This window comes from Ammospiza nelsoni, chromosome 1, assembly GCF_027579445.1.
Source record: "Ammospiza nelsoni isolate bAmmNel1 chromosome 1, bAmmNel1.pri, whole genome shotgun sequence".
In the NCBI taxonomy this organism is placed as follows: Eukaryota; Metazoa; Chordata; class Aves; order Passeriformes; family Passerellidae; genus Ammospiza; species Ammospiza nelsoni.
Genome location: NC_080633.1, coordinates 150,019,829 through 150,045,091, shown reverse-complemented (window position 1 = coordinate 150,045,091; position 25,263 = coordinate 150,019,829). Strand labels below are relative to the sequence as shown.

The 25,263-nt window shown below is 38.8% G+C and overlaps 1 protein-coding gene across 2 annotated transcripts in view; it reads left to right on the top strand.

Annotated features, from left to right (window-relative positions):
- TRAPPC9 (trafficking protein particle complex subunit 9) overlaps positions 1–25,263 on the top strand; it is a 450,475-nt gene that overhangs the window by 147,567 nt on the left and 277,645 nt on the right. For both annotated transcript variants that reach the window (XM_059482105.1, XM_059482097.1), the window contains one exon: positions 8,293–8,403. In XM_059482105.1, coding sequence (XP_059338088.1) covers positions 8,293–8,403 — 111 coding nt within the window. The remainder of the gene's footprint in view (positions 1–8,292; positions 8,404–25,263) is intronic.

Below are 25,263 nucleotides of genomic sequence, written 5' to 3'. Positions count from 1 at the left end.
TGGAAGTTATCATTGCTTTCATTATCTGGATTAATTTTTTTTTCCTTTTCTTTTTCATTTTATTGTTTCTATTTTACATTTTTGCCTCCACAAAAGTAAGAAACATTAGCCTACTAACTCCTGGGCCTAAAAAGTCAAATCAAACTAAAAAGACTCTGAGCATTGATTCTTCCCTTAGGCCTTTAGTGAAAAAAGCTCAGGAAAATTGTTAATGAAAACACTTCTCCCCCCACTGTAACATAAAGATTATGGTTTATGTAGAAGTCTTCCAAATTTAATTGGTATTTCTTCTATTTAGCTGCTGGAGCAGAAGTGCCTGGGAAATATCACTGAAACAACTGGGGATTTAGGCTTGGCTTTGTTTTTTAAATATCTAAGCAAAATTATAGCTTCCACTTATGCACAAGTTCTGCCTCATGGGGAGAAGTTTCATTAACCACACCTCAAATATATCTTCAGTTATTTAGTCATGACAACAGATTCCTATAACCTTTGTTTGTGCTGCTCTGGGGGGTTGAAATGGGGTGGATGCAGCCCTTGTCACACTGCAGTGCCTGATCTGCTGCCTGAGTCTGGGCCAGATCTTTCCTCTTCCAACACCCAATTCTGGTTCAGATCTCTGCTCTGCCCACTTTTGATTGTGGTTCAGATCTCTGCTCTTCCAACACCTAATTCTGATTGCAATCTCTGCTCTACCCACACCCAATTCTGGTTCAGATCTGTGCTCTTCCAACACCCAGTTCTGGTTGGGATCTCTGCTCTGCCCGTACCCAATTCTGGTTGGGATCTCTTCTCTCCCTGTACCCAATTCTGGGTTAGATCTCTGCTCTGTCCACACCCAATTCTGGGTTAGATCTCTGCTCTGTCCACACCCAATTCTGGGTTAGATCTCTGCTCTGCCCACACCCAATTCTGATTCAGATCTCAGCCCTGCTGTTGGTACAGAGGATGCTGTGTCAGTGAAGAACTGACAGAACATCCCTGAGGAGCCCCTCATCTGCTCCCAGGTCCTTCCCTGGGTGTCACCCTGTGCTCCCTCAGCTGTCTGCACCCAGAGGGGCTGGCAGAGCAGCCTTGTGCTGGGAGATATTCCCTCTGAGGATGTTCCCTGTGTTCCTTGGCTCTGCTTGCTGGTGTGAGCAGGGAGGGGACTGTCGCAGGAGCATCATCAGGAATGCCCTGGAATGGGGTATAAGGGATAAGGAATTATTGTTGAAAGTTCTCCCACTCTGTCCTGCAACTCAATGAAATCTTGAAGGGCTTCAAGGATCTACTTACTGAACCACTTATTTACCATAAAATGTAGATACATCTATATAGTAAAATTGTACTAATTATCTCCTGTAATTGCCTTACCACATTAATTGATTCCATACCAGGGCTCAGCCCCAAACCCTGCTGTGCTCCCAGGCCTCCAGGCAGAGCAGTTCCCAGCAGGTTCCAGGCTGCCACTGGGGATCCCATGATCTGTCCTTAAACTGTCACTGGAGATGGATTGCAGATGCTTCAGTGTATAGAAACATTCTGTTGATAGTTTTGAGATAGTCTCCTCATTTTGATATCCTGTTAGCTCTAAGGAAGTCTGCTGTTGAAACTTATATGGGTTGTCTTGAACAATCTTCTTTATACCTGTTGTTCCTCTCAGGTGTCTTATCTGCCAGTTTTTATGGGCACTGAATGTCCTTCCTTATTGCCTTTATAAAAAAGCATGAAAATATGTCAGAAATAATACTGCAGGTCTGACAAGAATTCAGTAATGTGCTCTGCCCACTGTGAGGGACCTGCTGGTGGTCCCCTTGTGTCCCTTGCCACTGTTCCATCAGTACAAAAGTGTCTTAAATAAGAGTCTACAAAGGCCAGAAAATGTTGATCATGTTTTCTACATGTGTGGTGAGACAGTCTGAGTTTGTAGATGAAGTTAATCCTCAGGGATGGTACCTTCACTTTTAAGCTGAGAATCCAGATATATAATAATATTCTTACCTGGAAATTCTACAAATTCAAGATGATAAGATTTTTAATCTTTAATTTTTTTTGGGGGGGGGCAGAATACTTTCCTTTCTATCTTAAAGCTGCCAGAATACTTTTCTTTCTATCTTAATGCCAAGAAGAGACATCAGCTGCAGATCTCTTCTGGCAAGTGCTGAGCCTTAGACTCTGTTTCTGGGTTTAAATCAGGTCTGACATTGTTAATTCAAAGTGCCAGTTCACCTAACTGTAGGTTCAAGGTAATTGTCCTTTGTATCATTAATGTACATCCTTAGATCAAATGATTTGGTTTTGTCCAGAAGACATCAGCTCACAGCACAGTCTGCAGTGCTCCCTAATCTGAGACTACTCATGTTCTGTATTTAAAGTTAGGGTGCTGTTTTTTGGTTTCATTGAGGGTTTGGAGACAGAGAAATCTTGGCTTTGATGAGGGTTCTCAGGAGATCCTCAGTTGGGTGGGTAGAAATTTGAGGTTTAATAAAATCAGACATATTTTTAGAATTTCCATTCCAGTTTCCAAGGTTGCTCATAGTTTCACTACAATAAATTGCAACATGTAAAGTTTGGATCAGAAATCCTGATTATTGTATATTTACAACTTATACAAGGGAAAGAGTAAACAGCATTGTTTCTTCAGTTGTGCTCTAACAGACTTTTTTGTTATATGATGAAAAGTTATGTAGCAATTCCTGAAACCCTTGTTGGTTTTATATAGCCAGATTTTTAAATTAATTGTTCACATTTGCTACATTCAGAATGAGAATCAGTCACCTACTGATAGGCAGCTGCTTATAGTCTTCTCTTTTTTAATATTTTGGTGCTCAATATGTCATAGAGCTTTGAAAGGTGGAGGAAAACATCTCTTGTTTGGTTGCTTGAAGAGCAAGATGTTTGTTTGGAGGAGGACTGAGATATGACATGTTTAAATTGATATGATGTTTTTACATGGAGAAAATAATTAGTATTAAATTCACTGTTTTGTTAATGAAAAATATTAATAATAAAAGTCAGTCAAATTTGGAACCATGCAAATTCAACTAAATAAAGCAAAGAAAGCTCTCATTTGCTGCAATTAAACTGACAAATCATTAGGAAAATCTGTCAAGCAATGGATTTATATTAATGTTCTCAGGAGTGGATGTCATTCTAAAATATATTCCTTATTTATACACTATTGAGCTCAATATAGATTCTACTGAGTGGTAACTCATGACATGTGGGAGGTTACACCCAATAGTTAAATTATCTTGGTAATCAGAGGTATTTAACTCCTGCTAATGCTGTAACATTGCAGTGGGTTCATGAAAGAGCAGCAGAAAGCAGCTTGCAGATTAAGAGAATTGATTTTTGGGATCCAGATGTTAAATATGTATGGTTTGACACATGGAGATGTCAGAACATAAATCTGCAAATATTTATAGATGTGCTGGGAATATTTAGCATAAGTGCAAAGGTTTACAACTGGGAGAAGTCAGATGAGGACTCTTCTTGGAATTTGTGGAAAGGCCTTTTGCCAGTAAGGTGGAGAAACTGACTTAATCATCTGAAGTTAGATAATTTATTAAAAATTAAAGAGGCCCTACTGAAGACACAAGAGCATCAACAAAGGTGGTGTAGATCATTGTTGTGCTGTGCTGCTCTTTGTGTTGGTCAGTGGATTCTGGAGAACAGGGTTGTCATCTGTCACACCATTGTCACCAGACCCAAAGCTTCTCTTCCCTGTCTGTCCCTTTCTGTGCAGCAATGGCTGCTCAAAGAAAACAGAAGAAAAGAAATTTTAAAAAGTGGATCTGAAAATGCTCCATGATTTCAGTTGATGGGAAAGGGAGATGAGTCAGGATGCAGAAAACTTGCCAGCCCTCCTGAGAATTTCTTGTTTAAAGTGACTTTTAAACTGAGCTGGAGACAGAACGGCAGAGATTGTTCACTGAAGTGAGCCATCATTGCAGCTGCATTTGGGGTTTAATTCTGTGTTCAGTGTTACTGAAGAATATCCTCAGCTGTCATTTCAAGTAATCACAATCCTCCTGAAAGAGATTTTTAGATCACAGTGTCATTGTCACTTGCCTAAAGTTCCCATGGCCCCAGTTTTGTGACTGTTTTTGGAACCATAACTGGCATTGTAAGATTTTAAAAATACAGCATGATTCATTGTGCTGCTAACTTTTGCTTGTGCTGTGTTCTCAGTTCTACAGTAGATGATAACAGAAATTCATTTATACACTAAATCTCTAAGACATTGTTGAACTAACTAAACTTCAAATTAAAAAAAAGATTTCTTAATTGTTTTTTGATATCAGCATTGACTTAAATTTGTAATTCTGAGATGTTCAGATGATAAATCAATCTACTGAAAACATTTCCTTCTAATTCTAGTTTTTACCTCTAGAACCTTCTGCAGTTTTGTGTCACTTGTGAAAGGAAATCTTGAACATGATACTTATGGAAGATTTTTCAAAAGCAAGCACCATGAACAAATCAGGAAGATTATCAAAATGGAAAAAATGTTTGAGTGCTGTCATTTTTTGGTAGGCTGAGTTTTTGGACCAGACTTCCTTCCCATTAGATGGGAAGAAGAGTCAAACCCTCTCATGAGCTTTTGTTCTGTATCCTGGTGTCTGTTCCTGGTCCAGCAGTGCTGGTGATGGTTTCATGTTGTGTGTCTGACACCATCCTAAACCACCAACCCAGCCCACCCAAACAGAAACTGATTTATTCTGCATCTGTTCATCCCTAACCTTCGGAAGGAGCTGGTAACAAATAATGACCCCTAAAAAAGACTGGGAAGCCACTGGTGACCCTTCAGAATGTGGGAAATGTGGGGGATGGTGTTCTCTGCCTTCTCTGAGATGAATGGTAGCTAACACCTACTTAACTCAACTTAGAGGACTCAAAATCCACCCTCCTCAACCAATAAAATATTTAGTGTAAACTCTGACATGGTGGTGGATCTTTTGGGAAAGGGAGAATAAATTGTGTGTATATATGGGCAAGTCTTGCCCTGTTCCAGACATCTGTGGCTTATGACTGGGGTTTCTCTGCCAAACATGTCAGTAGGGCATTTATGGGCAATTATGGTATACAATGTAATCAACTTTAGATCCATTTATTATTTTGAGTGGTTTAAGGGTTTTTTGTAAGCTGGCAGATTTTAAAAAAACCTGATTTACATAGTGTTGAGGTCAGCACAAGTGGTCCAAGATTTGGTAAATTGCCTTCAAATCCTTAAAACAATTTGATGTTTGGAATTTTCTGGTAAAGAGCTTGGTTTAAGCAACACATTTCTGACTGCACTAAAATATAGGAGTTCAGCAAAATCTTACTGAAGTTTCTTTATCAAACTTGCATGAATATGATTTGCCTCTCAAATCTCCTTTACTGACACTGAAATAAGTTCTTTAATTCCTGTCTTGCAAAGGATGGCCTTCTGTATGTTCTGTTGGAGGGAAAATTGATATTTATTTTTGGCTTTATTGTTACTTCTTTGTTTTCCTGGAACTTTCCTAACTCAGCATCATGAGTTCTACACAGTCCTACTAATTGCAGAATGTTAAAGAAAAAAAAAGATAAAACTTCGTGCTAGCTCTCAGATCTTCAGCAAATTGTCCTTTAACAACTTCAGGGTTTCTTTTCTTCCTTATTTTTAAACTTTTTTTTGGCATTTGATTTGGCATTTGATTTTTTGGCTCTGATTTTCCAGAGCTGATGCTTTCTTGGTTTCCTTACTTGGATGGAGCTTCTGTTTGGTGCTTCCTGTTTTAATAATTAAAAAAAAATTAATCTTTACTTGCATTTGGTTTTCATTGCTATAATAGTCTCTTTGATACTGTCCTGTATTTATTCTGAAGATCTAGTGCTACCTTTTCCTACAGTCTTAATATTACTTTCAATTCTTTCACACTAATATCTTATTCTTCTAAGCTTTCAAGGTACTGTAATAATTCTGTAACTTCAAATTTTATGTATATATATATTTTTACCTAAAGATTTCCTTGTGAATTAACTTAAAATTGCAAGGAAATAATTATTTTTTTCTATATGTCTATTTTGTATAGTGTTGGAGCAGGAGGAAATAAATGTCATGGTGATGAATAATTTTCAAGAATTCATATTTGGGATTTTTTAAAATCAATGTTGTTAGTCCTGAGGGGCAGCTGCTTGTGTAGGTCCTTTGTGGCATGAATTGTTTTGTTTGCAAACTTTGGCTCTGCTGCCAGAAGATACTTCAGGAGGCTTGAATGTTTTTTGTTTGGGTTTGCTGTGGCAGAAATAACAAATTCCTTCCACATGAAGTTTTTAAAGCTAATCTGCACTGGAAGTTTCTCTTCCAGACCATCGCCTTGTATCTGCCGGAGAGGCAGAGGTGTCTGAGACTTCACAGGTCTTGTCCCACTCTGCCAAAGATGAGGCAGAAGCTGATAAAAGCTGTTCCCCCTTTTCTTTTCCATTCCTTCCTGGTAACTGACTCAAGCACTGCCCTCCCAGTTCTTTCTTTCTTGTGAGTTCTGAGGAAGGAAGTTTCTAACAAGAGCCACATCTCCTTATCTCTTCTAAATTCTTGAGTTTTGACAAGTTTGCTTCAGGCACTCAGCTGCCTCCCTGCATCCCCCTCTATACTCAGCAATCATTGGGGTTTTAGGAAGAGAGAGAAATATCTTAAAATATATATTAAAAAAGCCTCCACCCCCCCCCCCCACTTTTGCTTTTTAATATTTTTGCTAAGAGATTTGGTCCTGACCCCAGCAGTGCTTGCTTGTCTTGCAGTGCCTGGCTGCAGGTGACATTATTGTCACTTGGTGACCCCAACCTCATCCTCCTGGGCTTGTCCTGGGAGTGTTCCCAACCCAAGGGTTGGCAAAACATTTCCTCCTCTGTGTGCTCTGCAAGGACATCTTTGATTTTCAGAACAGAGTTGTATTATGGACCAGAGAATGTATTTCAGAGTAGAACAGTTCTTAAACTCTTGTCCCTCTGAGTTTAATTGCCTTTGGAATAGCATTTCAGTTCAGTTGTAAACTATTGTGCAGTAAATAAAAATAAATAATATAAATATAAATACAAATATTCTTGGTTGCCCTAGACACACGGCTGTAGCTTGATCATGCACGTTGAAGGATGACTCTGACAACTCTCACCAATATTCCTTTCTTCCTTTTTGGGGATATTTCTAGTTTGTTCAGTGGCCTCTTGGAAAGTTTGGAATTTTAGATAGGTTGGTAAAGTGTTATTGCAGCTGTCTGATAGGATTTGGCATTTTGGTACCTGGTTCCAATAAATTTTCATGTGTATTATATTTTTATCATCAATGCTGCTATTTCTGCTTATTCTCACAAGGAAGAAAAGGTTGTAAATTAGAAAAAAAATTTCCACAATCTTACTTTGAATAAAATAATTTAAAATATTAACACTTAATTGTATTAAGTAGTAAATGAGTAGTAAATTTTTATTAGTATTACATAATAAGAATGGTGAATATTATAAAAATATTAATTATGATGAAAAGGTTTATTGAATTAACTTCTGCAGTAAGGTTTGTATTCTGCAACTTCGTCACTTTTATTTTCTGAGGTTACCAGAAGTGAAAGTGGTGTATTTCTATCAAATGCATCTAGGGAAATTTGGATTTGAATATAAGTTTAGAAACAATGGATAGTAGCCAACAAATGTTAAGTTTTTCTGTGAGAAGTGCCTGTGTTTCCCAGTCTTACAGAGGGGAGAGAGTTCTCCTTCTCAGAGAAATTCCTCTCAAAGTTCAGTGCTCCAAATGCCAGCTTGTTTTGGTCTGTAGACAAGCCATGGAAATGGAATTTCTCCTTTATAATGAACTTAAACCAATTTAAATTTTTGCTTGCAAATTTGTGTCTTAAAGAGGTAATGTCAAGGTAATTTAAAATAATGCAACTCTTTTTTTTTTTTTTCTTTTTTTTTTTTTTTTTTTTTTTTTATGTGAAGGCTTTAAGAACTGAAAAATGTCTGTGGCTTTCTCCACAGAAGTGAATGTGAAAGCTGCAAAGTGAGAATGTAGAGAGGTGAACAAAGGGTTTGATATTGTGCAGGACAGAATTGTCATGGGACTGCTTCTCTTTAGGATGCACCCCTCTGCTTTGTTAGCAAAAAAAGAAAAATCTATTTTTAAAAAGTTCTTTTTTTGTAAGGATATTCTTACAATTGGAGGAGGAGATAAAACCTCTATGCGAATGAATGTATTCTTTGTATATATATTTATATCCATGTATAAATACTCATTTTAATAACCTACAATAATATCACTGAAATGGTGTTTTTTTCCCTCCATCTGAACAGCACCAGGCAGTGCCACCTCCTTCTTGATGTCTTCAATTCCACAGAGCATGAGCTGACCATCAGTGCCAGGAACAACGAGGATTTAATTCTGCACGCCGGGGAGTGCCAGCGGTGAGTGCTGCCTCTGCCAAAGGGCCCAGGGTTAGCCCTGGTGCTTTTCTGTACACAACTGATGGCATTTAGGTGCCTGTTGTTCTTTTTAAGCATTGTACACATGTCAAAGAATAGAAAAGTTTTATTTCTTGGGGGTGCATCGCTAAGTTTTAGCAATATCTCACGTAAATTTATTTGGGCTCTGCATGTAGTGATCCTGGAAATAATGAAATACAAAGCAGTTGGTACTGAGGTGTACAGCTCATTCAACTTTTGTAGAGTGTTTGAATGTAATTTCCACGTGCTCTGAATGTAATCCTGGTGTTAAAACCTGAACTCAGTAGTTTGTTATCCTTTCCCAGTTTTAAAGTTTCTTTATGTGGTTCCCCAACCATTTCCTCGCTTTTCCTACAAAGAAAACTCCAGGAAAGAAAAATAGAATTGAAGAAAAAGCAATTCCAATCTCTGTGGGAAAATATATTTCAGATCAAGAAGGCTGTTGTGGGTATTGATTCTTGTAACCCTACTAGAGTGGTGTACAGCTCATTATTAACCATTATTTGCCATTACACACCTGCCTCAGGTTCCTGCTGCTGGCTGTAGCCCAGGGCGGCCTGCTTAATCTCCTTCAGGTGATCATTGCATCTGAATTCCAATTTCATCCTGGAAAGGTGATAATGTGAAAAAGGGAATCTTGCTTTTGGGCTCCCTGCACTGCTCTCCTCTCTGGGAGAATTTAAAAACTTGGTTAAAGAGAGATGTTTTGATGTCTGCAAATCCCTGGCTGAATATTAAGTTCAAAGTCAAACCATGTTAATTGCAAGGAATGCAGCTGTCAAAAAGAATTACAGAATAGGTAAAATAGCAGCACATTTGGAATTCTTTTTGCCTTGGTGACTCCCAAAGCACAACCAAGTGGAAATGTGTTGACTCAAACTCAGGTTGAATTTTACCAAGCAGTGGACAAAACCATCAGTAACATACAGTGCTTCTTCCTTTTATTTGGAAAGAATTGCCTTTTTTCTTTTTTAAAAAGCAGTCTAAACAGTTATTGTATTTGCTGGGAATGTCCTGACAAAGGCAGGAATGATGAATCTGACTCCATGTTCTCAGAAGGCTAATTTATTACTTTATGATACTATATTATATTAAAGAATACTAAAATATACTATACTATACTAAAGAATAAGAGAAGATACTCAATGCTAAAAAGATAATAATGAAAACTCATTACTCTTTCCAGAGTCCTGACACAGCTTCGCTCTGATTTGCCAAAGAGTCAAAAAAACTCACACCAGAAACCAATGAAACAAATTTATTGTTAATAAACACTCTCCAAACACATTCCACATGAGCAAAACACAGGAGAAGCAAATTAGATAGGAATTGTTTTCCTTTTCTCTGAGGCTTCTCAGCTTCCCAGGAGAGAAATCCTGGGCGAAGGGATTTTATCAGAGAATGTGAGTGCAACAGTCACCAAAATATTTTTCTTCCTATATATATTGTTCTATAATTTTATTTTTATGCCTATTGGTTTTTTGCATTGTTTTTGTAGTTTTAAAACCCCTGGAAAATTTTTCATTCCCAGTTTTTGGGGCAATATATAACAGATAGAAATTAAAGTAACAAATCAGGTTACAAAATTTCTTTGCATCCCTTTGATTGAATTTTATTTTCCTATGGATTTAAATATCCTTAAATCACTACATTGTGATGGGTATAAACCCTTTCACTAAGTCTTTTGAAACAGTCATTTATCAAAGGAGATTGCATATGTGTTGCAGGTATTTAAACATTTACAGTTATTTTTCTTCTTATTGCAAAATTTGTTTTTCTTGTTGGTTAGAAATGGCACAGTTTTTCATTGTTTCTAAACTCATGTATTATCTATTTCTTGAAGGTAAGTGCTTTTCATTGTAAAACTGTGTATATGCTTCTATGTTGCCATGAGCTTTAATTCTTATTCCAATAGATCTACTACAGAAAAGCACGTGAAACATACACTGGGCTTTACGATTAGCTTCCTGCTCTTAGAAAAAGGCTTTTGTTGCTCTTTGAAGGGGAAAAAGAGAAAAAATAAATAAAAGAAGGAGAAATCTTTTCCCTTTTTAAGCAATGGCTCCAGATCTTTGTATTTTAATACAGGGCAGGCATTCCCTGGAATCTGCTTTTGAACCAAGGTTTTCAACCCAAGTATACAAAGATTTTCAACACATCCCTCTTCTTTTGGAGTCTCCTTTTAGGATTTTTTTTTTGGATATTGATGGTTATTAATACCTGATTAATATTTCAAGAGAGGCTTTTCAATCAAGTTCATTATTTCCTTCATTTCCCCTGTACCTTTTCTGATGCTGCCCTCATTCTTAATGTTTGCCTCATTCTACCTTTATTTAAATAGTGAGTTTTTGCCAGCTTTGGTCACTTTCTCTTCCTTTTGTAATTTACTCTGCCTCCATTCATCACCCTCACTTTGAAATCTCCCATCCTGACAGAGTGGAGGTAGCAGGAAATTGTTTTCTTTGTCCCTTTTGTTATTGCTGGGGAGTCTGAGTGTTTTCATATTCTCTGCCTCCAGACCCACAAAGAAGGATAATGCTGCATCCTGCTTACTCTGGCCTCTTTTGCTTCCCACTTTGGATGCTTAGAAAGTAAAATAATTTGGGAATTTTGATATGTTGCTTCTCTTCTCTACACTACAGAGTTGTCACTGTAGAATATTTTTCCCTCCTGAGAGGGAATTTGTAGGGGATTCTTTCATTGCTCCCATGGAAAATGAGGAATCCTGATGGATGCTGCACTTAATAGAACACTCTCTGTAATATAATGTGATTTATAATGAAGCTGTACAGTTGACCATGGTGCTGGCAATGGGAAGGGTGAGGAGATCAAAAGAGAAATGCCAAAGAAAGTCTGGGATTGCCAGCAGATCAGTGCTGGCACTGCCAAACCCTTCTGAGCCCATCAAGGGCAGTCCCTGGGATCCATTTTGTGGGATACATTTTGTGGTATCCACATTATTTGGTGCATTCCAACCCTGTCCTGTTCTGTCATATTTGTATTAATGTAAAATTGATCAAGTATGTAGAATGATGCACAATATTTTTATTTTAAGGTCTGAAAGGCAGTTTGCTTCAGTTAACTTAGAGACAGGGCAATAATAACTGCTACAATAACACTGCATATGTCAGGAAAAACTGGCATTATACTAGTTAGGAAAAGAGACATCCTTTAGGCCATTAAAAAACTATCTGGAAAATAGATGCCTTTTTCTACAGTAAGATTATTCTGCTGACTAGTGAAAATTATCATTTTAGCTTTCAGAAAAGCTTAAACTTACAATTTGCTGTACTTTTAAAGCCAATAATTGGGATTATTTACTGTGTGCATTGTAACTGTTATTGGAGATATATATAAGCAGTGTTTCTGAGAAGTGACACCCTTCTCCCTCTATTTTAGGACAGAGAAACATTTTGCTCCCTGTCATTTTATAGTCAGAAATGATAATTTGGGCTCAGTGATTATTTTGTTCACTCATCTTTGTATCTTTCATCATTGCTTGTTTTGCAGACAAACAAATGAAAGGATCAGCCTTTTTTTTCCCCTATATCCCAAGATGTTAATTAGAGACTTGATATTCCCATCTCTTCTTTCCACATGACTTGAAATGTTCCTTCCTATCCCATTGTGGGACAATTAGTGACATGTTTTAGTCTGAGGTCTTTTTTCCCCACAAGATTATGATGGAGAGAGAGGAAAACCAAGATTTCTTTGGAGTAGAGAAGGAAAAGACAGGAGATTTTTCTTCCCTCTCCTGTGAGGTTGGTTGAAGAAAACAGAGAAGCAAGAGTTTTGGATGGTTGTTTGTTGAACTCCTGAAAATAATTTTAGGCTTCATTGCAAAGCTAAATTCCAACTCAAATTAATTTTTGCTGCTTTACATCTGCAGGAATTTTTTAAAACTTCAATATCCACAGGGAAATGCACTGGAGATTTGGTGTCCTGATGAAAAGATGTCTGCCAAATTTTTCTGTGGAAGTTCTGGCTGCAGTGAGTTGGGTTGAGGTGTTGGCAATGTCTTCAGCTAATTTCAAATATCACCCAGTGGTGTCAACATGTTTTGTTTCCTCTCTGGTGGAACACATGACATGTGATGATGATGAGGGAAGCAAATTCTCTCATGTCTGATATTGGAAAGCTCAGCCTCCAGAGATTTTTTCTGGACTAGCTGAGTCTCCAGTTTCTTGAGGAAGAATAGAAGCTGTTTCTTGAAGCAGTCAGCTGCACTGTTAAAGGAGCTTTGCAGTGAGCAAAGTGCAAGCGTTTTGAATGTAATCAGTGGGAAATCTGAGCTTGTTTATCCCAGCAAAGAGGTAATCAACAGGTTGTTCTGACATGGAAAAATATAGCAGACAGCTCTTGGAGGGAATTGTATTAATGCCTGTGAATAAAAAAGTGTTTCCACTAGCAGTGGTCTGAATTTATTGAAAAACCCTAGGTACGGTAATTATTGTGTTTCTTACTTGATTATCGAACCATTAAAATTAAATTTCATGACAGCCCTCATTTATGCCTAAATCACTTCATAATTTATGGTAAGAGATGTAATCTGGTTGTGTGCCCCAGGGTATCTCATTTTGTACCACACACCCTGCCTTGCCTCCCCATCCCCATTCTGTGCACTGGGGGGAGATGGATGCTGGGGAGGGTCTGGGCAGATCAGTTCTCTCCTCTGTCCTTGTGGGACAGCACAGCTGGGCTGCTGAAGCTTTCCCCATGTGTGACACTGCCCAGCTGGGCTCTGCACATTCACACATTGCATTTTCCAGCCTCTTCTGGCCTTGGTGTGAGGACCATGGAGAATAAAGCTTGGGATGCCCAGGATAGGACTGGTGTGAGGAGCTGAGAGATGAAGAGCAAACAGGACAGGTCGTGGTAAATGAGGAAATAATTCTGTTGGTAATTCAAATCAGAGAGGCTTTTGTGCAAAATTTACAAGTTCTGACAAGTGCTGGTGACCCTGGGGATGCTGATGTGAAAGAACATGATGGAATTTTGGCCTTTTCATTTTTTTTAATTGGAGGTTGCCTAATTAAAAATAAGCTGAAGCAATCCTGCAGTAGCAAAGTCAACACCCAAGTTCAGGCTTCCTATCTGGGTCAGCAGTTTTACCCTGTCTTTTAGCAGGGTTACAGGGTTAAAGGAGTGTGTTTGCTTACACGTATACTCTACAGTTAGTTTTGTTCTTTTTTTTAAAGTCAGCAGAATTATAGGTATAATGCTCAGTTTTGCTAAGTGAACTTTTGTGTGTATTGACTTCACTGGGTTTGATTTTTTTTCTGTTACATTCTAATGAGACAAGAATAATTAAACAAATTATTATTTTCACTTTTATACCTTTTATCCCATATTGTGGTGGTTTTTTACCCATGGAAATGAAAGAATTTTTAAAAGTCCTTTGTGTGCATACTAATTATGAGTGCCATTTCTGCTGCATAATTATTTGATGTAAATGCCTTGATTAATTGAGCTGTAAAGTCTGTGCAGTGGTACACTGCAATTTCTGCAGTGTTAGTTAACAATGCACATTTTGAAGACACTTTGAGATAAGTCCTCTTTCAAAGGGAGCAAGAACTAAAAATTCTGCCCCATTTTGAACCAAAAGTTCCCCCAATAAATTTATTGCCCATATGTAAGTAAATGATGATTGTTATTTCTCAGAGCTGCCAAGTCAGTGTTTAATTTGTGTGTCTGCTTATGACAGGACATGTTGTCTGTATGGGAGATTAATGATTTTTTCCATACATTGCTGTTACAGTTTATGTTTTAAAGACAAAGCTGCTATGATTAAGGCTTTGTCTGCTGTCAAGAGAAAATAAAATTTCATAGCAGTTGCCCTTGGTCTTCATGTTAAATCTATGGCCTTAATAATCTGGATATTTCTGAGATACTTCAAGTCAAATTCTATTAACTTAATCATGAAAATCACCCTTTGTTGTCAAGGCAATAGTTTTTATTTTGTCTCTTATTTGACAGTTGTTAAATACACTTTTAGTTTTTTTAAGGCTTGCCTTTTTCTACTAATAGCCAAATCAATCTTTAAACATTGTACATAATTTTGAGTGAATAATTATTTTCAAACAAAAAAAATTTAAAGGAATTGTTTGGGTAGGAAAGGGTGATATAACTATCACTAGTCATAGTCATAGTAATAACTAGTTATGATGTTCATCTTTATTTCCAAGCACATTGCAAAAACTGGAGATGCTAGAGCAGGATTCTGCAAAAACTATAGAACTGCAAAATAACAAACAATAATTAAAAAAAAGGAAAGAGCAAGAGAAGAAGTAATAAAGAGAAACTTCAGTTTTGGACTGCTTTGTAGCTGAAGCACCCAAGGAATCCATTTGCATCCCATGAAAACTTCTGAGGTCCCTCCCAAGCTTGTCCTGCCTGGTCCTGGTTCCTTTGTAAGGGGTGAAATGTCCCACCCCGACTGGGGGCTGATCACAGGGATCCTGCAAAACCCAGAGAAAAAATCTGAGAACAGGAGAGGCAACAGAAAGAAGGAATGATAGGAGGGAATTTTGATATTCAGCTCTGGTCACACTCACAGGACAAAGAGGAGATCAAATGGGAGAAGATTCAGGTGAGCAGTGAAAATAAAAGCCTTTGGCTTTAGTTTGACACTTGCAGTAAAATTTAAAGGCAATTTAATGCTTTGTATGAGGTGGGAACAGGGGAAGGCTCTCCTGGAAAGGTTAAGGGAAGTGAACATGGGATAAAAAATGAACTTTGAGCTGTGCATATGAATGCATCTGGAAATGAAGAGATTTCAAGGCTTCAGGCATCATCAGACCATCTCTCCCATGGAGAAGTGGAGGCAAAGACCTTCACGAAGGCTGGTTCTGAGGTGTCCTCCCTGGAATTGCCAAAGATCTGCCTGCAGTTGCCACACTTCCCAACTGGAAGACCTTTTCCCGTGTTCTGTCCCTGTAATGATGATGAAAACAAATGCCCTTTTAGGTTTAACAGGAATGTGTTCCTGTTCCTCTCCTTGTCCTGTCCCCAGTGCCATTTCTTCTGAACAGTTAGGATGCATTTCCATAGGTAGTGTGCAGGCAATCTATTTCCTGTGATTTGCATTTGAATTTAGCATTTGTTTCTGTCTAGAATTGAGGAAAGAGGGGTTATTTCTCCTCTTCCCTTCCCTCCCTTCCCCAAAACTCAATGTATGGATTATGTCAATCCTGTGGTACTGCCCTGAGTAGGCACCTCTTTTGTATTACATCACTTTCCCTAAGATTCTTTTTCTTTTCCCACTTCTTCAGTTGCCTTTTCCTAAATCAGAGGTGACTAACTCACTGCATCTAGCCCGCATGGCACTTTTTCTGACCTCTCTGAACATTGCCTTGGCCTCAGAAGGCCCAATTTGCACTATTTATAATATTTTGTGTATGCAGCTGGGGAAACAGGAGCTTGGTGAGCACAGGCCAAGTTTGTCTCTGACAGGATTTATTAAGTTTAATAAGGTACAACATAAATGTGGCTGGGTAGTTTGGCCCTTATACAAAATATCCCACGGATGTAGCACGAGTTTGCTGTTCCAGTTTTAAATGAGCTATAAATCACTCAAAATCCAGACCAGTCATCTTAATTTTCCCCTTAAATCCTAAGTAGATTACAGGTTGTAGGACTCGCAGGGTTCAAAAGCTGTCTCTTGGAAAAAAAAGGCAGAGTAATTGATTTCAGGATTCAGATTTAGAAATTAAAAAAAAAAAAAAAAACACCTTTTTTTCTCATAGAAGAATCCAGACCTTTTCCTTAATTTCCTCAGTACTTGAAAAAAATTATTTCAGTATTGAAATTTATGGGTGCTAGGCACAGTTGTGGAAGCATTTGACAAAGTGCAGGCATGTTAAAAAATGGACTGAAGTGCTAATACTTTTTAATTGGGTTTTCAGCTTTGTGCAAGGAATGTGGGGAAAAAAATGTAAGAAAAATTATAATTGTTTCTTTTGTTAGATAACAATGGAACAACAAGTTAAACAGGAAGAAATACCTTTTCCTGAAGGAAGTCAGAGTTGAAATGAATTGTGCTTGCCCTTAATTCACACATATTCAAACCAATAAATTCAGACTGTAGTTTTAGAATATCATGTTTCAATATTGATGAGTGATGGAAAAAAGTGGGGGATGAAGGTGAACATTATCAGCCTTACACTGTGAATTAATTTCCCTGCAAAAAGAACCCCAATATTCCCAGGAAAAAAAGATTCCATGGAACTTTGGGGTTTGTCCTTTTTCCAGTACGTTTCTGAACGCTGAAGTAGAAAGGAAAGTTGTATTAATCAACATTGTTTTTTCTCCCCATGTTTGTCTGTATTTCTGTGGGATGGATACTTAATCAAAATTTCTGTTTTGCCCCAACCTACCCTGTGGTCAGCACACCTGAGATATTCTGTTGGTTGTCTCTCCTCATAAAATCCATGTTAGAAACTTGGGGACCCTGAGTGAAACCATGCCAGAAAAGAGGTTCCCTCCACAGGAGCTCAGACAAATGGGGGAGTGAATTTTGCAGCTGCAGCACAGCTGGCACAGCCCAAATTTCTGTCAGACTTGCCTTGCAGTGTGAATACAAGGCAGGCTGCAGAGATTGTTGCTGCAGAGGTTATTCAGAATTCTTTCTTGTTGCAGAGGTTATTTCAGAATTCTGTGGGATGCAGCAGTGCCCAAGGCTGGGCAGGCAGGGGGAGCTGCCCTGAGCTCTGTGCCTGCATGGGAGCAGCAATGCAAAGAATAATTTACTTGCCTGCTGCTGTGCTGCCAACCTGGGGCTTCATGGCCAACTTCTGTGGCCAACTTCCAGGTTTGAGTGGATACTTCCAGAGGGACCTCCCAATCTACACCATTCTTTGATTTGAAAATCTACCTACTCATTTGTAAGCTTCCCTTTTCTTCCCAAAGCCAACAGTTATGGGCATATGTCCATAGGAACTGGTTTTTCTCTTGCCTTCTTTTGTCCTCCAAGACTTCCTGTCTTTCCAAAATTTGTCCTAATCTGTCTTGGGATTTTTGTTTACCCTTCTCTGGAGGAATTTTTTTTCCCTTAGCCTTTTTTATTTGTTTTTTTTCTGCTGTTACAGATGTCATAGTGCCACTTTTTGGTAAGGCTTTGAGCTCTAACTCATGTCTTATTTTAAGAAGTGTGTTATTGTGAGAAATGTGAATTTGCACAGTTCTCCTCCATTGATTCAGTTTGGTGCAATACTTCTGCTCACTGTCACCTGGTGCCTTGTATGTTCATCTAACAGATGAAAAAACTCTGGAATTAATTTTGCCTAATAAATTGCTCTATTATGATATTTGGACATAAGGAGTGAAGGGCATCTGGGTGCACTTAGACTATTTAAAGAATGCAGGACAAAGTGATGAAGGGAACTGAATAATATTAGTCCATTTCCCAATTAACCATCATCTTTATTTTTTGTGGAAAACCTCCCTAACACATTTCAGGTAATTTTTTTGTTTGTGCTGCCAGTAAGAGACCGAGCTTTTGGGTTTAGGTGCAGCTCCAGGTCACACCTGGTTTGATCAATATCTGTAGATAAATAGATTAATTTAGAGCACAGCACTCCCTGTATTGAGGAGCACTTGGCTGTGTTTTGTGGCTGTGGTGACACGGTGGCTGCGTTAATGGGATGAAAGAAGATTGTCTTGAGTGGCTGCCAGTTATGTCTGCCTTAATGGCCAAAGGATTTATGAAAGTTCCACTCTGATGTTGCCCAGATTTGGCTCCCTGCCTGCTCTCTGATGTTCTGTAAAAAATCATGAGGGTGCAGCATGGATTTTCTGAAGTTGGAAATGAAAATATCCAATTTCTATTAATTTGTTTTAGATGATCAAAAGTATAATTAAAATAGCTGGTTTGTGAGTATTTCCGTCAAAGAGAACACTCATTTAAAATTAGTGCTTCATCAGCTTGAATTTATTCCTTACTCTTGACATCCATTTAATTCTGCCTTCATTAACTGGAAACAAAAGCTGAAACAACAGTGATTTGAAAAGATCATTAAAAGATGTTAAGTAATGCTGTTGTATATAAAGCCAACCTTTTATGACATTTTCATTTTGCAGTTACAAATGTGTCACCAGATGCTGATTTGGAAATTCTGTTTTCTTCCCCCCTCACCGATGCCACCATAATAACTGGGATCACAGGCAAAAAGTTGAAGCCTTCTTTGAAATAATGGAAAGATTTATAGGTCCTGAATTTAAAAAAAAAAACCCAAACTAGTATTCTGCTAAGTTTGAATAGAATTTGAGATTTTCCCTATAAAAGTGTCTAATCTTGGCATGGAATGGGGGATGTTAAGTCTGTAGTTTTTCTTCTTCAAGGTATTTTTCTGCCCACTGCAGCCCACTCTTCCAGTGGTTCTCCCAGTGAGAGCTTTGCCATGCTTTGCCATGTGAAAAATGCACATTATTTCTAATTCTTCATAACAATGAAGAATTCTGCTCTAGTCTTGGATTTTTAAAGTATAATTGACAATTCTGAACTAAGATCACTGGGAATTGTTTGATTTCCTGGCCCTCAGTGGGAGAGCAACTCTCAGTCTGGATTGTGTAGTACCTTGATTTCTGCCTAGTGCAGGAGGTGTGTTTAAAACCTCCCTATATACACTTATCAAATTACTCCTTATCCTATATGGTGCTTTCAGGCTATGAAAGATCCTGACATCATGGAAACATTCCAGATTTGATATGTCAAATAATAAGATGGAGGAAAGAAGATGACACTTTCTAAAGAAGGTTATTTACATGTTTATTTCAGTTTTATGTGTACACTTGCATTGATTAAGTGTACCGAACTAGGAAGGAGTAAACAGGGCTTTATGCAGGGAAGATGTAGCTCATAAATCCATTTTTATGAGCTTATCCATTTCCAGAACACTGAAGTTCTGGTCAGGAATGAACAAGCTTCTGGGTGAGGAGGGTCTAATTAATGTCATTCTTGACATGGGAAGGAGTTCCCCACCAGAAGCTGATAGAGAAACCAAGCTGCTCTGGGATGAAAATGGAAAGTTAATTAATTAACTAAGAAAGTGATTAATAACTTGTAGAGCTCAGGTCCTCATTCAAGCCCCTCTGGAATGTGGGCTGGGCCTGAACTGCTCAGTTTTGTTTGGAATTGGGTTGGAAGGGGGGTGAGCAGAGGGCTGGGAAGGTCCCTGGTGCTGGACTGTGAAGGAGGGAGCTGATGTGAGGAGTTAGAGAGGACAAGATGATGAATTGTCAGGTGAACTTCAGTCTTAATAAATCCACAGTGATGAACAGGGTGGAAAAAAAATCTGAGCTTTAAATAGTGGATGATGAGCTCAGGGTTGTCTTTTACCTCTTAGGAACTGGATCCAGGTTTTAATACATCTGTGAATATTTTACCTATGGCTCAGTAGTGAGCCAAAAAAAGCTTTTTTTTGAGCAGAATGTTTTGTATCAGCACAGGGCAGGATGTTTTCACTTCTTTGGAATGATCTCACCAAATGAGAAGATGATACTTGAAAACTGTTCAAGTTGAAAGGAAAAAAAATATTTGCAAAAGGGAGCCTGATATGAGAGAGGAATCCAATGTTACACTTGAGGGGAAAAAAGAGAAAATAAAAGCAAGCACACATTGTGAATAGAAGAATGAAGTATAAAAATATTTCAAGTATAATTATCTGAGATTATTGATTTTTTTTTTCCCTCACCCAGTTACAGGATAAAACTTTGCAGGTTGGTGTAACTGTTGTTAAGGTGGTTAAATGGAAACTGATTTTATTGATTCTTGGTTTATTGATTCATGTCTTCACAAAATGAAATATTTACTTCTTGGTGAAGGTTTTGCTGTTGTCCACAGATTTTTTCCTGACTCCTAACCTGAAGGTTTCTGGGGTGTTCCCACACATGCAGTTGTTGCAGGATTTGCACTGCTGAGCAGAGGAGCTGCTTGGAGGCTGTTTATGGTAGATTTTTTTGGGATGGAATAGAGATTTTCCTCACCAATGGCAGGAGCTCTTTCGGGTGCTTCAAATATTCTATTTCTCCTCTCCCCTGTTGTCTTTTCTCCTCCTCAGTGTTTTCTTTCCCTTGGATTGTGCTGATGCCAAGCAGGTGGGTTTAGGTCTGGGCTTTAACTGAGAGGGGAAGGCATTGGCCAAGCAAGAGAGAAAACTTTGCTTTAATATTTTTGGTCAGCTGAAAGAGTTATAAACTACACAACAAAACAGTTATAATCTGGATAAACTCAGGTATTTGTTGCAACTAGATAAATTCAGTGTAGCAGAACAGAGTTGGGCCAGAGATTTAGTGTGCCTTTCATAGAATTATTTTTTTCTTCTTATCTGTATAAGTCTCTATAAACAAAGCTTCTTTTGGAAAGAATCTACTGAGTCATTTCTTGCATGAGGGAATTTTTCTCTCTGACTCCTGCTCTGACAGTTTACTAGGTCAGGAGGATTTTTCCTGAAGTATTTATTCATTGTCTTTTTTTAAAAAAAGTTGAAACTGAAATATAAGTCAGCTCTGCAGAACACATGGCAGAATATTAATTCTGTTAATAGTAGGCTGTGAAATGTGGGGTAAAATCCCAGCCAGGGGATTATCTCAGCTAAAACCTTTTCCTCTGACAAGTGAGGGCCTCACGTATAAATTATACTCACACCAAAGTTTCCTTCCAGGGTTACTTCATCAGAGAAGCTTCTCAGCCCCATCTTTTATATCAAAATTGAGTTAATGAGTTGTGCATCTCCTGATGAGTTGGCAGAGCTTTTGCAGCTTCAAGGAGATCTAACACCTGCTAATATCAATGCAAAATCTTGGCTGCAAAGTTGCCAAACCCACATTTAACCTATTTAAATCACAAGCTAGCATTGATCTGGTTTTCACAGTGTGTTCTCCTGAGTGCTTTGGGCTTAGATGTATTACTTAAAGAAAGATTTTAGTATTTAATTTGCAGTGTTTAAAAGGAGAGAAGCTGCCTCTTTAGCATTGAGAAAGGAAAAAAAAAATATAGCAGTTTAGTAATTTATTGCTAATTAAGAAGAGGCATGAAAAGGATTCTTTTACTGCATGAAGATTCAGTTTGGGATGAAGAAAACCAGAACTTGATCAAGAAAAACAGTGAGTGGCAAGCTGCAGTGAGGGGTGTGTGTGTGTGAGCAGTGAGGGCAGGAGCAGGGGCTGACCCTGGGTGTGAGCCAGGGCTGTCCTGAGCTCCCAGCACAGCTCAGTCACCCCTGGCACTGCCCAGGCTTTGGGAGGGTGATGGTGCCCAGCTTGAGGCTGAGGTGGTGTTGAACAAACCTCTCCATTCAGTGTTCAGCTTGAAATCATAGAAACATGGAGTGGTTTGGGTGGGAAGGGACCTTGAGGATGATCCCCTGCCAATCCCTGGTCAAGGACACGTTCCACCATCTCAGGTGGCTCCAAGCCCCATCCAGCCTGGAAAACTTCCAGGGATGGGGCACCCCCAGCTTCTCTGGGCAGCCTCATCGTAAAAGCCGCTTTCCTTACGTCCAATTTAAATCTGCCCTCTTGAAACCACCGTCCTGTCACTGCAGGCCTTGGTGAAAAGTCTCTCTCAGGTTTTCTCACTCCCTTTCAGGCCCTGGAAGGTGCTTTGAGGTCTCCCTGGAGCCTTCTCCTACCCAGGCTGAGCCCCAGCTCTCCCAGCCTGGCTCAGAGCAGGGGGCTCCAGCCCTGGAGCATTTCCAGGGCTCCTTTTGGGAGCCCCTTGGGCAGATCTGAGGTCTGTGCTGTGCTGGGGAGCCCAGAGCTGCCTGCAGTACTCTGAGAGGTACCAAAAAGCTGCAGCAACACAATTTTTTAAAAATTTTTTCATGGTTCTGAAGTTTATTATTGAGGGTTCTGATGGGAACTGTGTCACACACATTTTGTGTGTGCTGTAGCAAGTTATTCCAAGCTTGTCCCTAATGAGGGTGTTTGTGGCAGTGACAGCCCAGATTTGAAAAAGACTTTGCTTGCAAACACTGGAAATGAAGTGGACTTTGTGTAGAAAAAGGAGAAACCTTATTTTTTTAAGCTGTTCACTGTTGAGTATTGTCTGTGTATATTTGGAGAAAGTACCAAACAAACAAAAAAAAAACCAAAAAAAACCCCCCAAAAAACAAAACAAAAACCCCCATAAAAATAACAAAATAAATCTGAGATAGTTTCCATCTAATAAAATACATTCTTTTAAATGATAACAGCTGCACATTGTATTGGCAAATAAGAGAATTTATGCAAAATTTTTCACAAACATTTTTCTTGTTTTCTTACTCTAAACCTGTGTCTATATAATTTTTCAAGGTAAAAACCTTTCACTCCTTGGAGGTTTTGGATGACTTGTGAGTTGAATTTATTTTGCAAAGAGCAGGCAAAGAGTGGGTAATGTTTGTAAATCTGACCTGTTCAATTTGGATAAATCTTACACTGAGATCTTAACAGTTCACTGAATGAAGGAGTGGGGGAAAAAATAAAAAATTGGAAAACTGCACATAGTAAAGCTACTTTAGTAGCAGTTTATTTTCCTGCTGCTCTTTGAAAAAAGGGGGCAGGGGAGAAAAGTGTCTTTAAATAGCCTGTTAGGCTGCTGCATCTGCTTGCTTGTGTGACAGATACTGCATTTCTCATTAGAGGTACCTTGCAAGGACCCATGGTCACCATAGTAACTATCTTGGAGCATTATACCTTAAATTTATCCTGACAAAGGTTACTGTGGCAATTCCTCAATTCCTACTAATTGGCTTTTTTTTTTTAATTTTCTTTTTTTGCTGCTGCTATTTTTAGTTCATCCCCTCCTCCTCCATTATAAGTTCCACATCCTAAGTGGAATGAATGAGGAGAATTAGTGAGAAAATGCTTTACAGGGTAGGACTAATTGGCAGCTAAACTCTGTTTTGCTCCTCAGTGTGAAAAAAAAAAAAAATCTAAATCATAACTTCCAGTGGTAACTAAAAGGTTGTCAGATTTGTCCTCCAAATGTTTTGATATGAAACAATATCAGTGCTCTTGAGACATGGGTTTGGTTTGTGCAGACTTCTACTATTGTTTATTATCAAGTATTAGTCATGTTGTTTATTAGCAGATATTACTACCAGCAGAGATAGAGGGAAACAAGCCATATCCTGAGGAGCTGAAAAGCTCATTTAAAGCAAGCCTGTGATAAACAGAAGAGTTTCTTGTGCTGAGCTATTTTGGTACCTGGGCCAGGTGCTCTGTTGGTACAGATGCAGCCACCTGGCATCTGCTGGTGCAGCAGGTTGAATGAAAAGTTATTCATAGGCTGATGATATCATTGTTTAATATCCTGTAGGTGTATTAGAGGGTGACTGCTGCACTTCCAGTGGCTCAGAAGTCTCAAATTTAATTGCTGGATTGACTGCAGCTCCATTTTCCAGGCTCAGGATGGAGGGAGCAGTGACCTGATGAGCCCTCCCAGGGTGCTCATATCCCATGGGCAGCAGGGAGGAGAAATCTGGGCTGGAATGGGGCTGGAAACTGCTGGTGTGGGGAGGGAACAGCTCAGTTCTGCTGAACAGGGAAACAAGACTGCAAATATGGGCACAAAATGTGGCCTTAAAGAGGGCAACAAAGTCAGAGAACATCAGACCATGGCAGTGAGGGAAGAGGAAAGGGGAAGAAGGGGCAAGGGGAAAGAGAAGGGCAAGGGCGGGAGGGGAAAGGAGAGGAGATTCTCAGTTTTTCAGCGAGGTGCAGGACACAGATGCATGTTCAACCACTCAGCCCATCTCTGTGTGGCAGAGTTCACCCAAAGATGCAGCCAGCAGTCACTTGACCTTTTCCTTCTTTTTGAAATGTAAGAGAAAAACTCTTAAACTTCCCATCCTTTAAACACTGAGCTTTCTCACTGTAATATCAATTCAGTCCTGGTGTAGATCAGCACTTAAGTTTGGCACAAGGCAAGCTCAGAAGATGTAGGAGATGTTTATCAGTGTTTTACTCTGAAGCACCAAGGATGATGCATAAATCCAAGAATCATGCACTAGAACTGGTTAGCACAATTCAATTTTCTTCCCATTGCTTAGAACAATTTCATTTTCTTCCCATGCTTCCTCAGCAGAAATTTACAAGGACTGTAATTTCATGCCTGGGAATGGGAATTTGCTACAAAGCTAAAAATTTAAAAATAATTAAATAATGGAGGCCTGGGAATTACTTATATCCTCAAGGGCTGTGCAGGACTGTGTTTTATTTGCCATTGTTTGTTTTTTACCTGTATATAACTTTGAGCAGAAGCCTCTTTTACAATATAAAACCAAAAACCCTTAAAATCTGGAAGATTGTCATTGGCTTTCAGCAATTTTAATTCTTCTTTAGCATGAAGGATAAGATGAAAGATTTCTCTGTAGATGGACAGAGATTAAGTAGATGGACAGGATTTGTATCTTGTTGACAGTAAGTCTGCCTTTCATGTAATTTAAAACAAGTTAGCAGAGTTTTTTGGGATCCAAAATTGGAATTTTGTGACTGTGACACCAGTTCAATGGGCTTTGTAGAATTCTCATTCTCTTTCCTGAGATATTGGATGTTACAATTCCTGCCACACTGTTGAGCATTCCAGATTTCCCTGTATTCTTCACTTGGAATGTCTGAACAGGAACAGAACTGAGAACTGGAATTTTGCTCATTTTTTGGAAACTTTGGTCATTTCACCTAATGGGTGACCAGAGATAACAAAGTCCCTCTCATGTGGTTTTTTTACCCATATTCTGTTATTAAAGAGATGCAAGGTGTGATTTGGAGCCTGAGAGACCAAATGAGGAGTGGTATTTTGGGCAGGAAAGGGCCAAGGGCAGGAGCACAATCTGCTCCTCT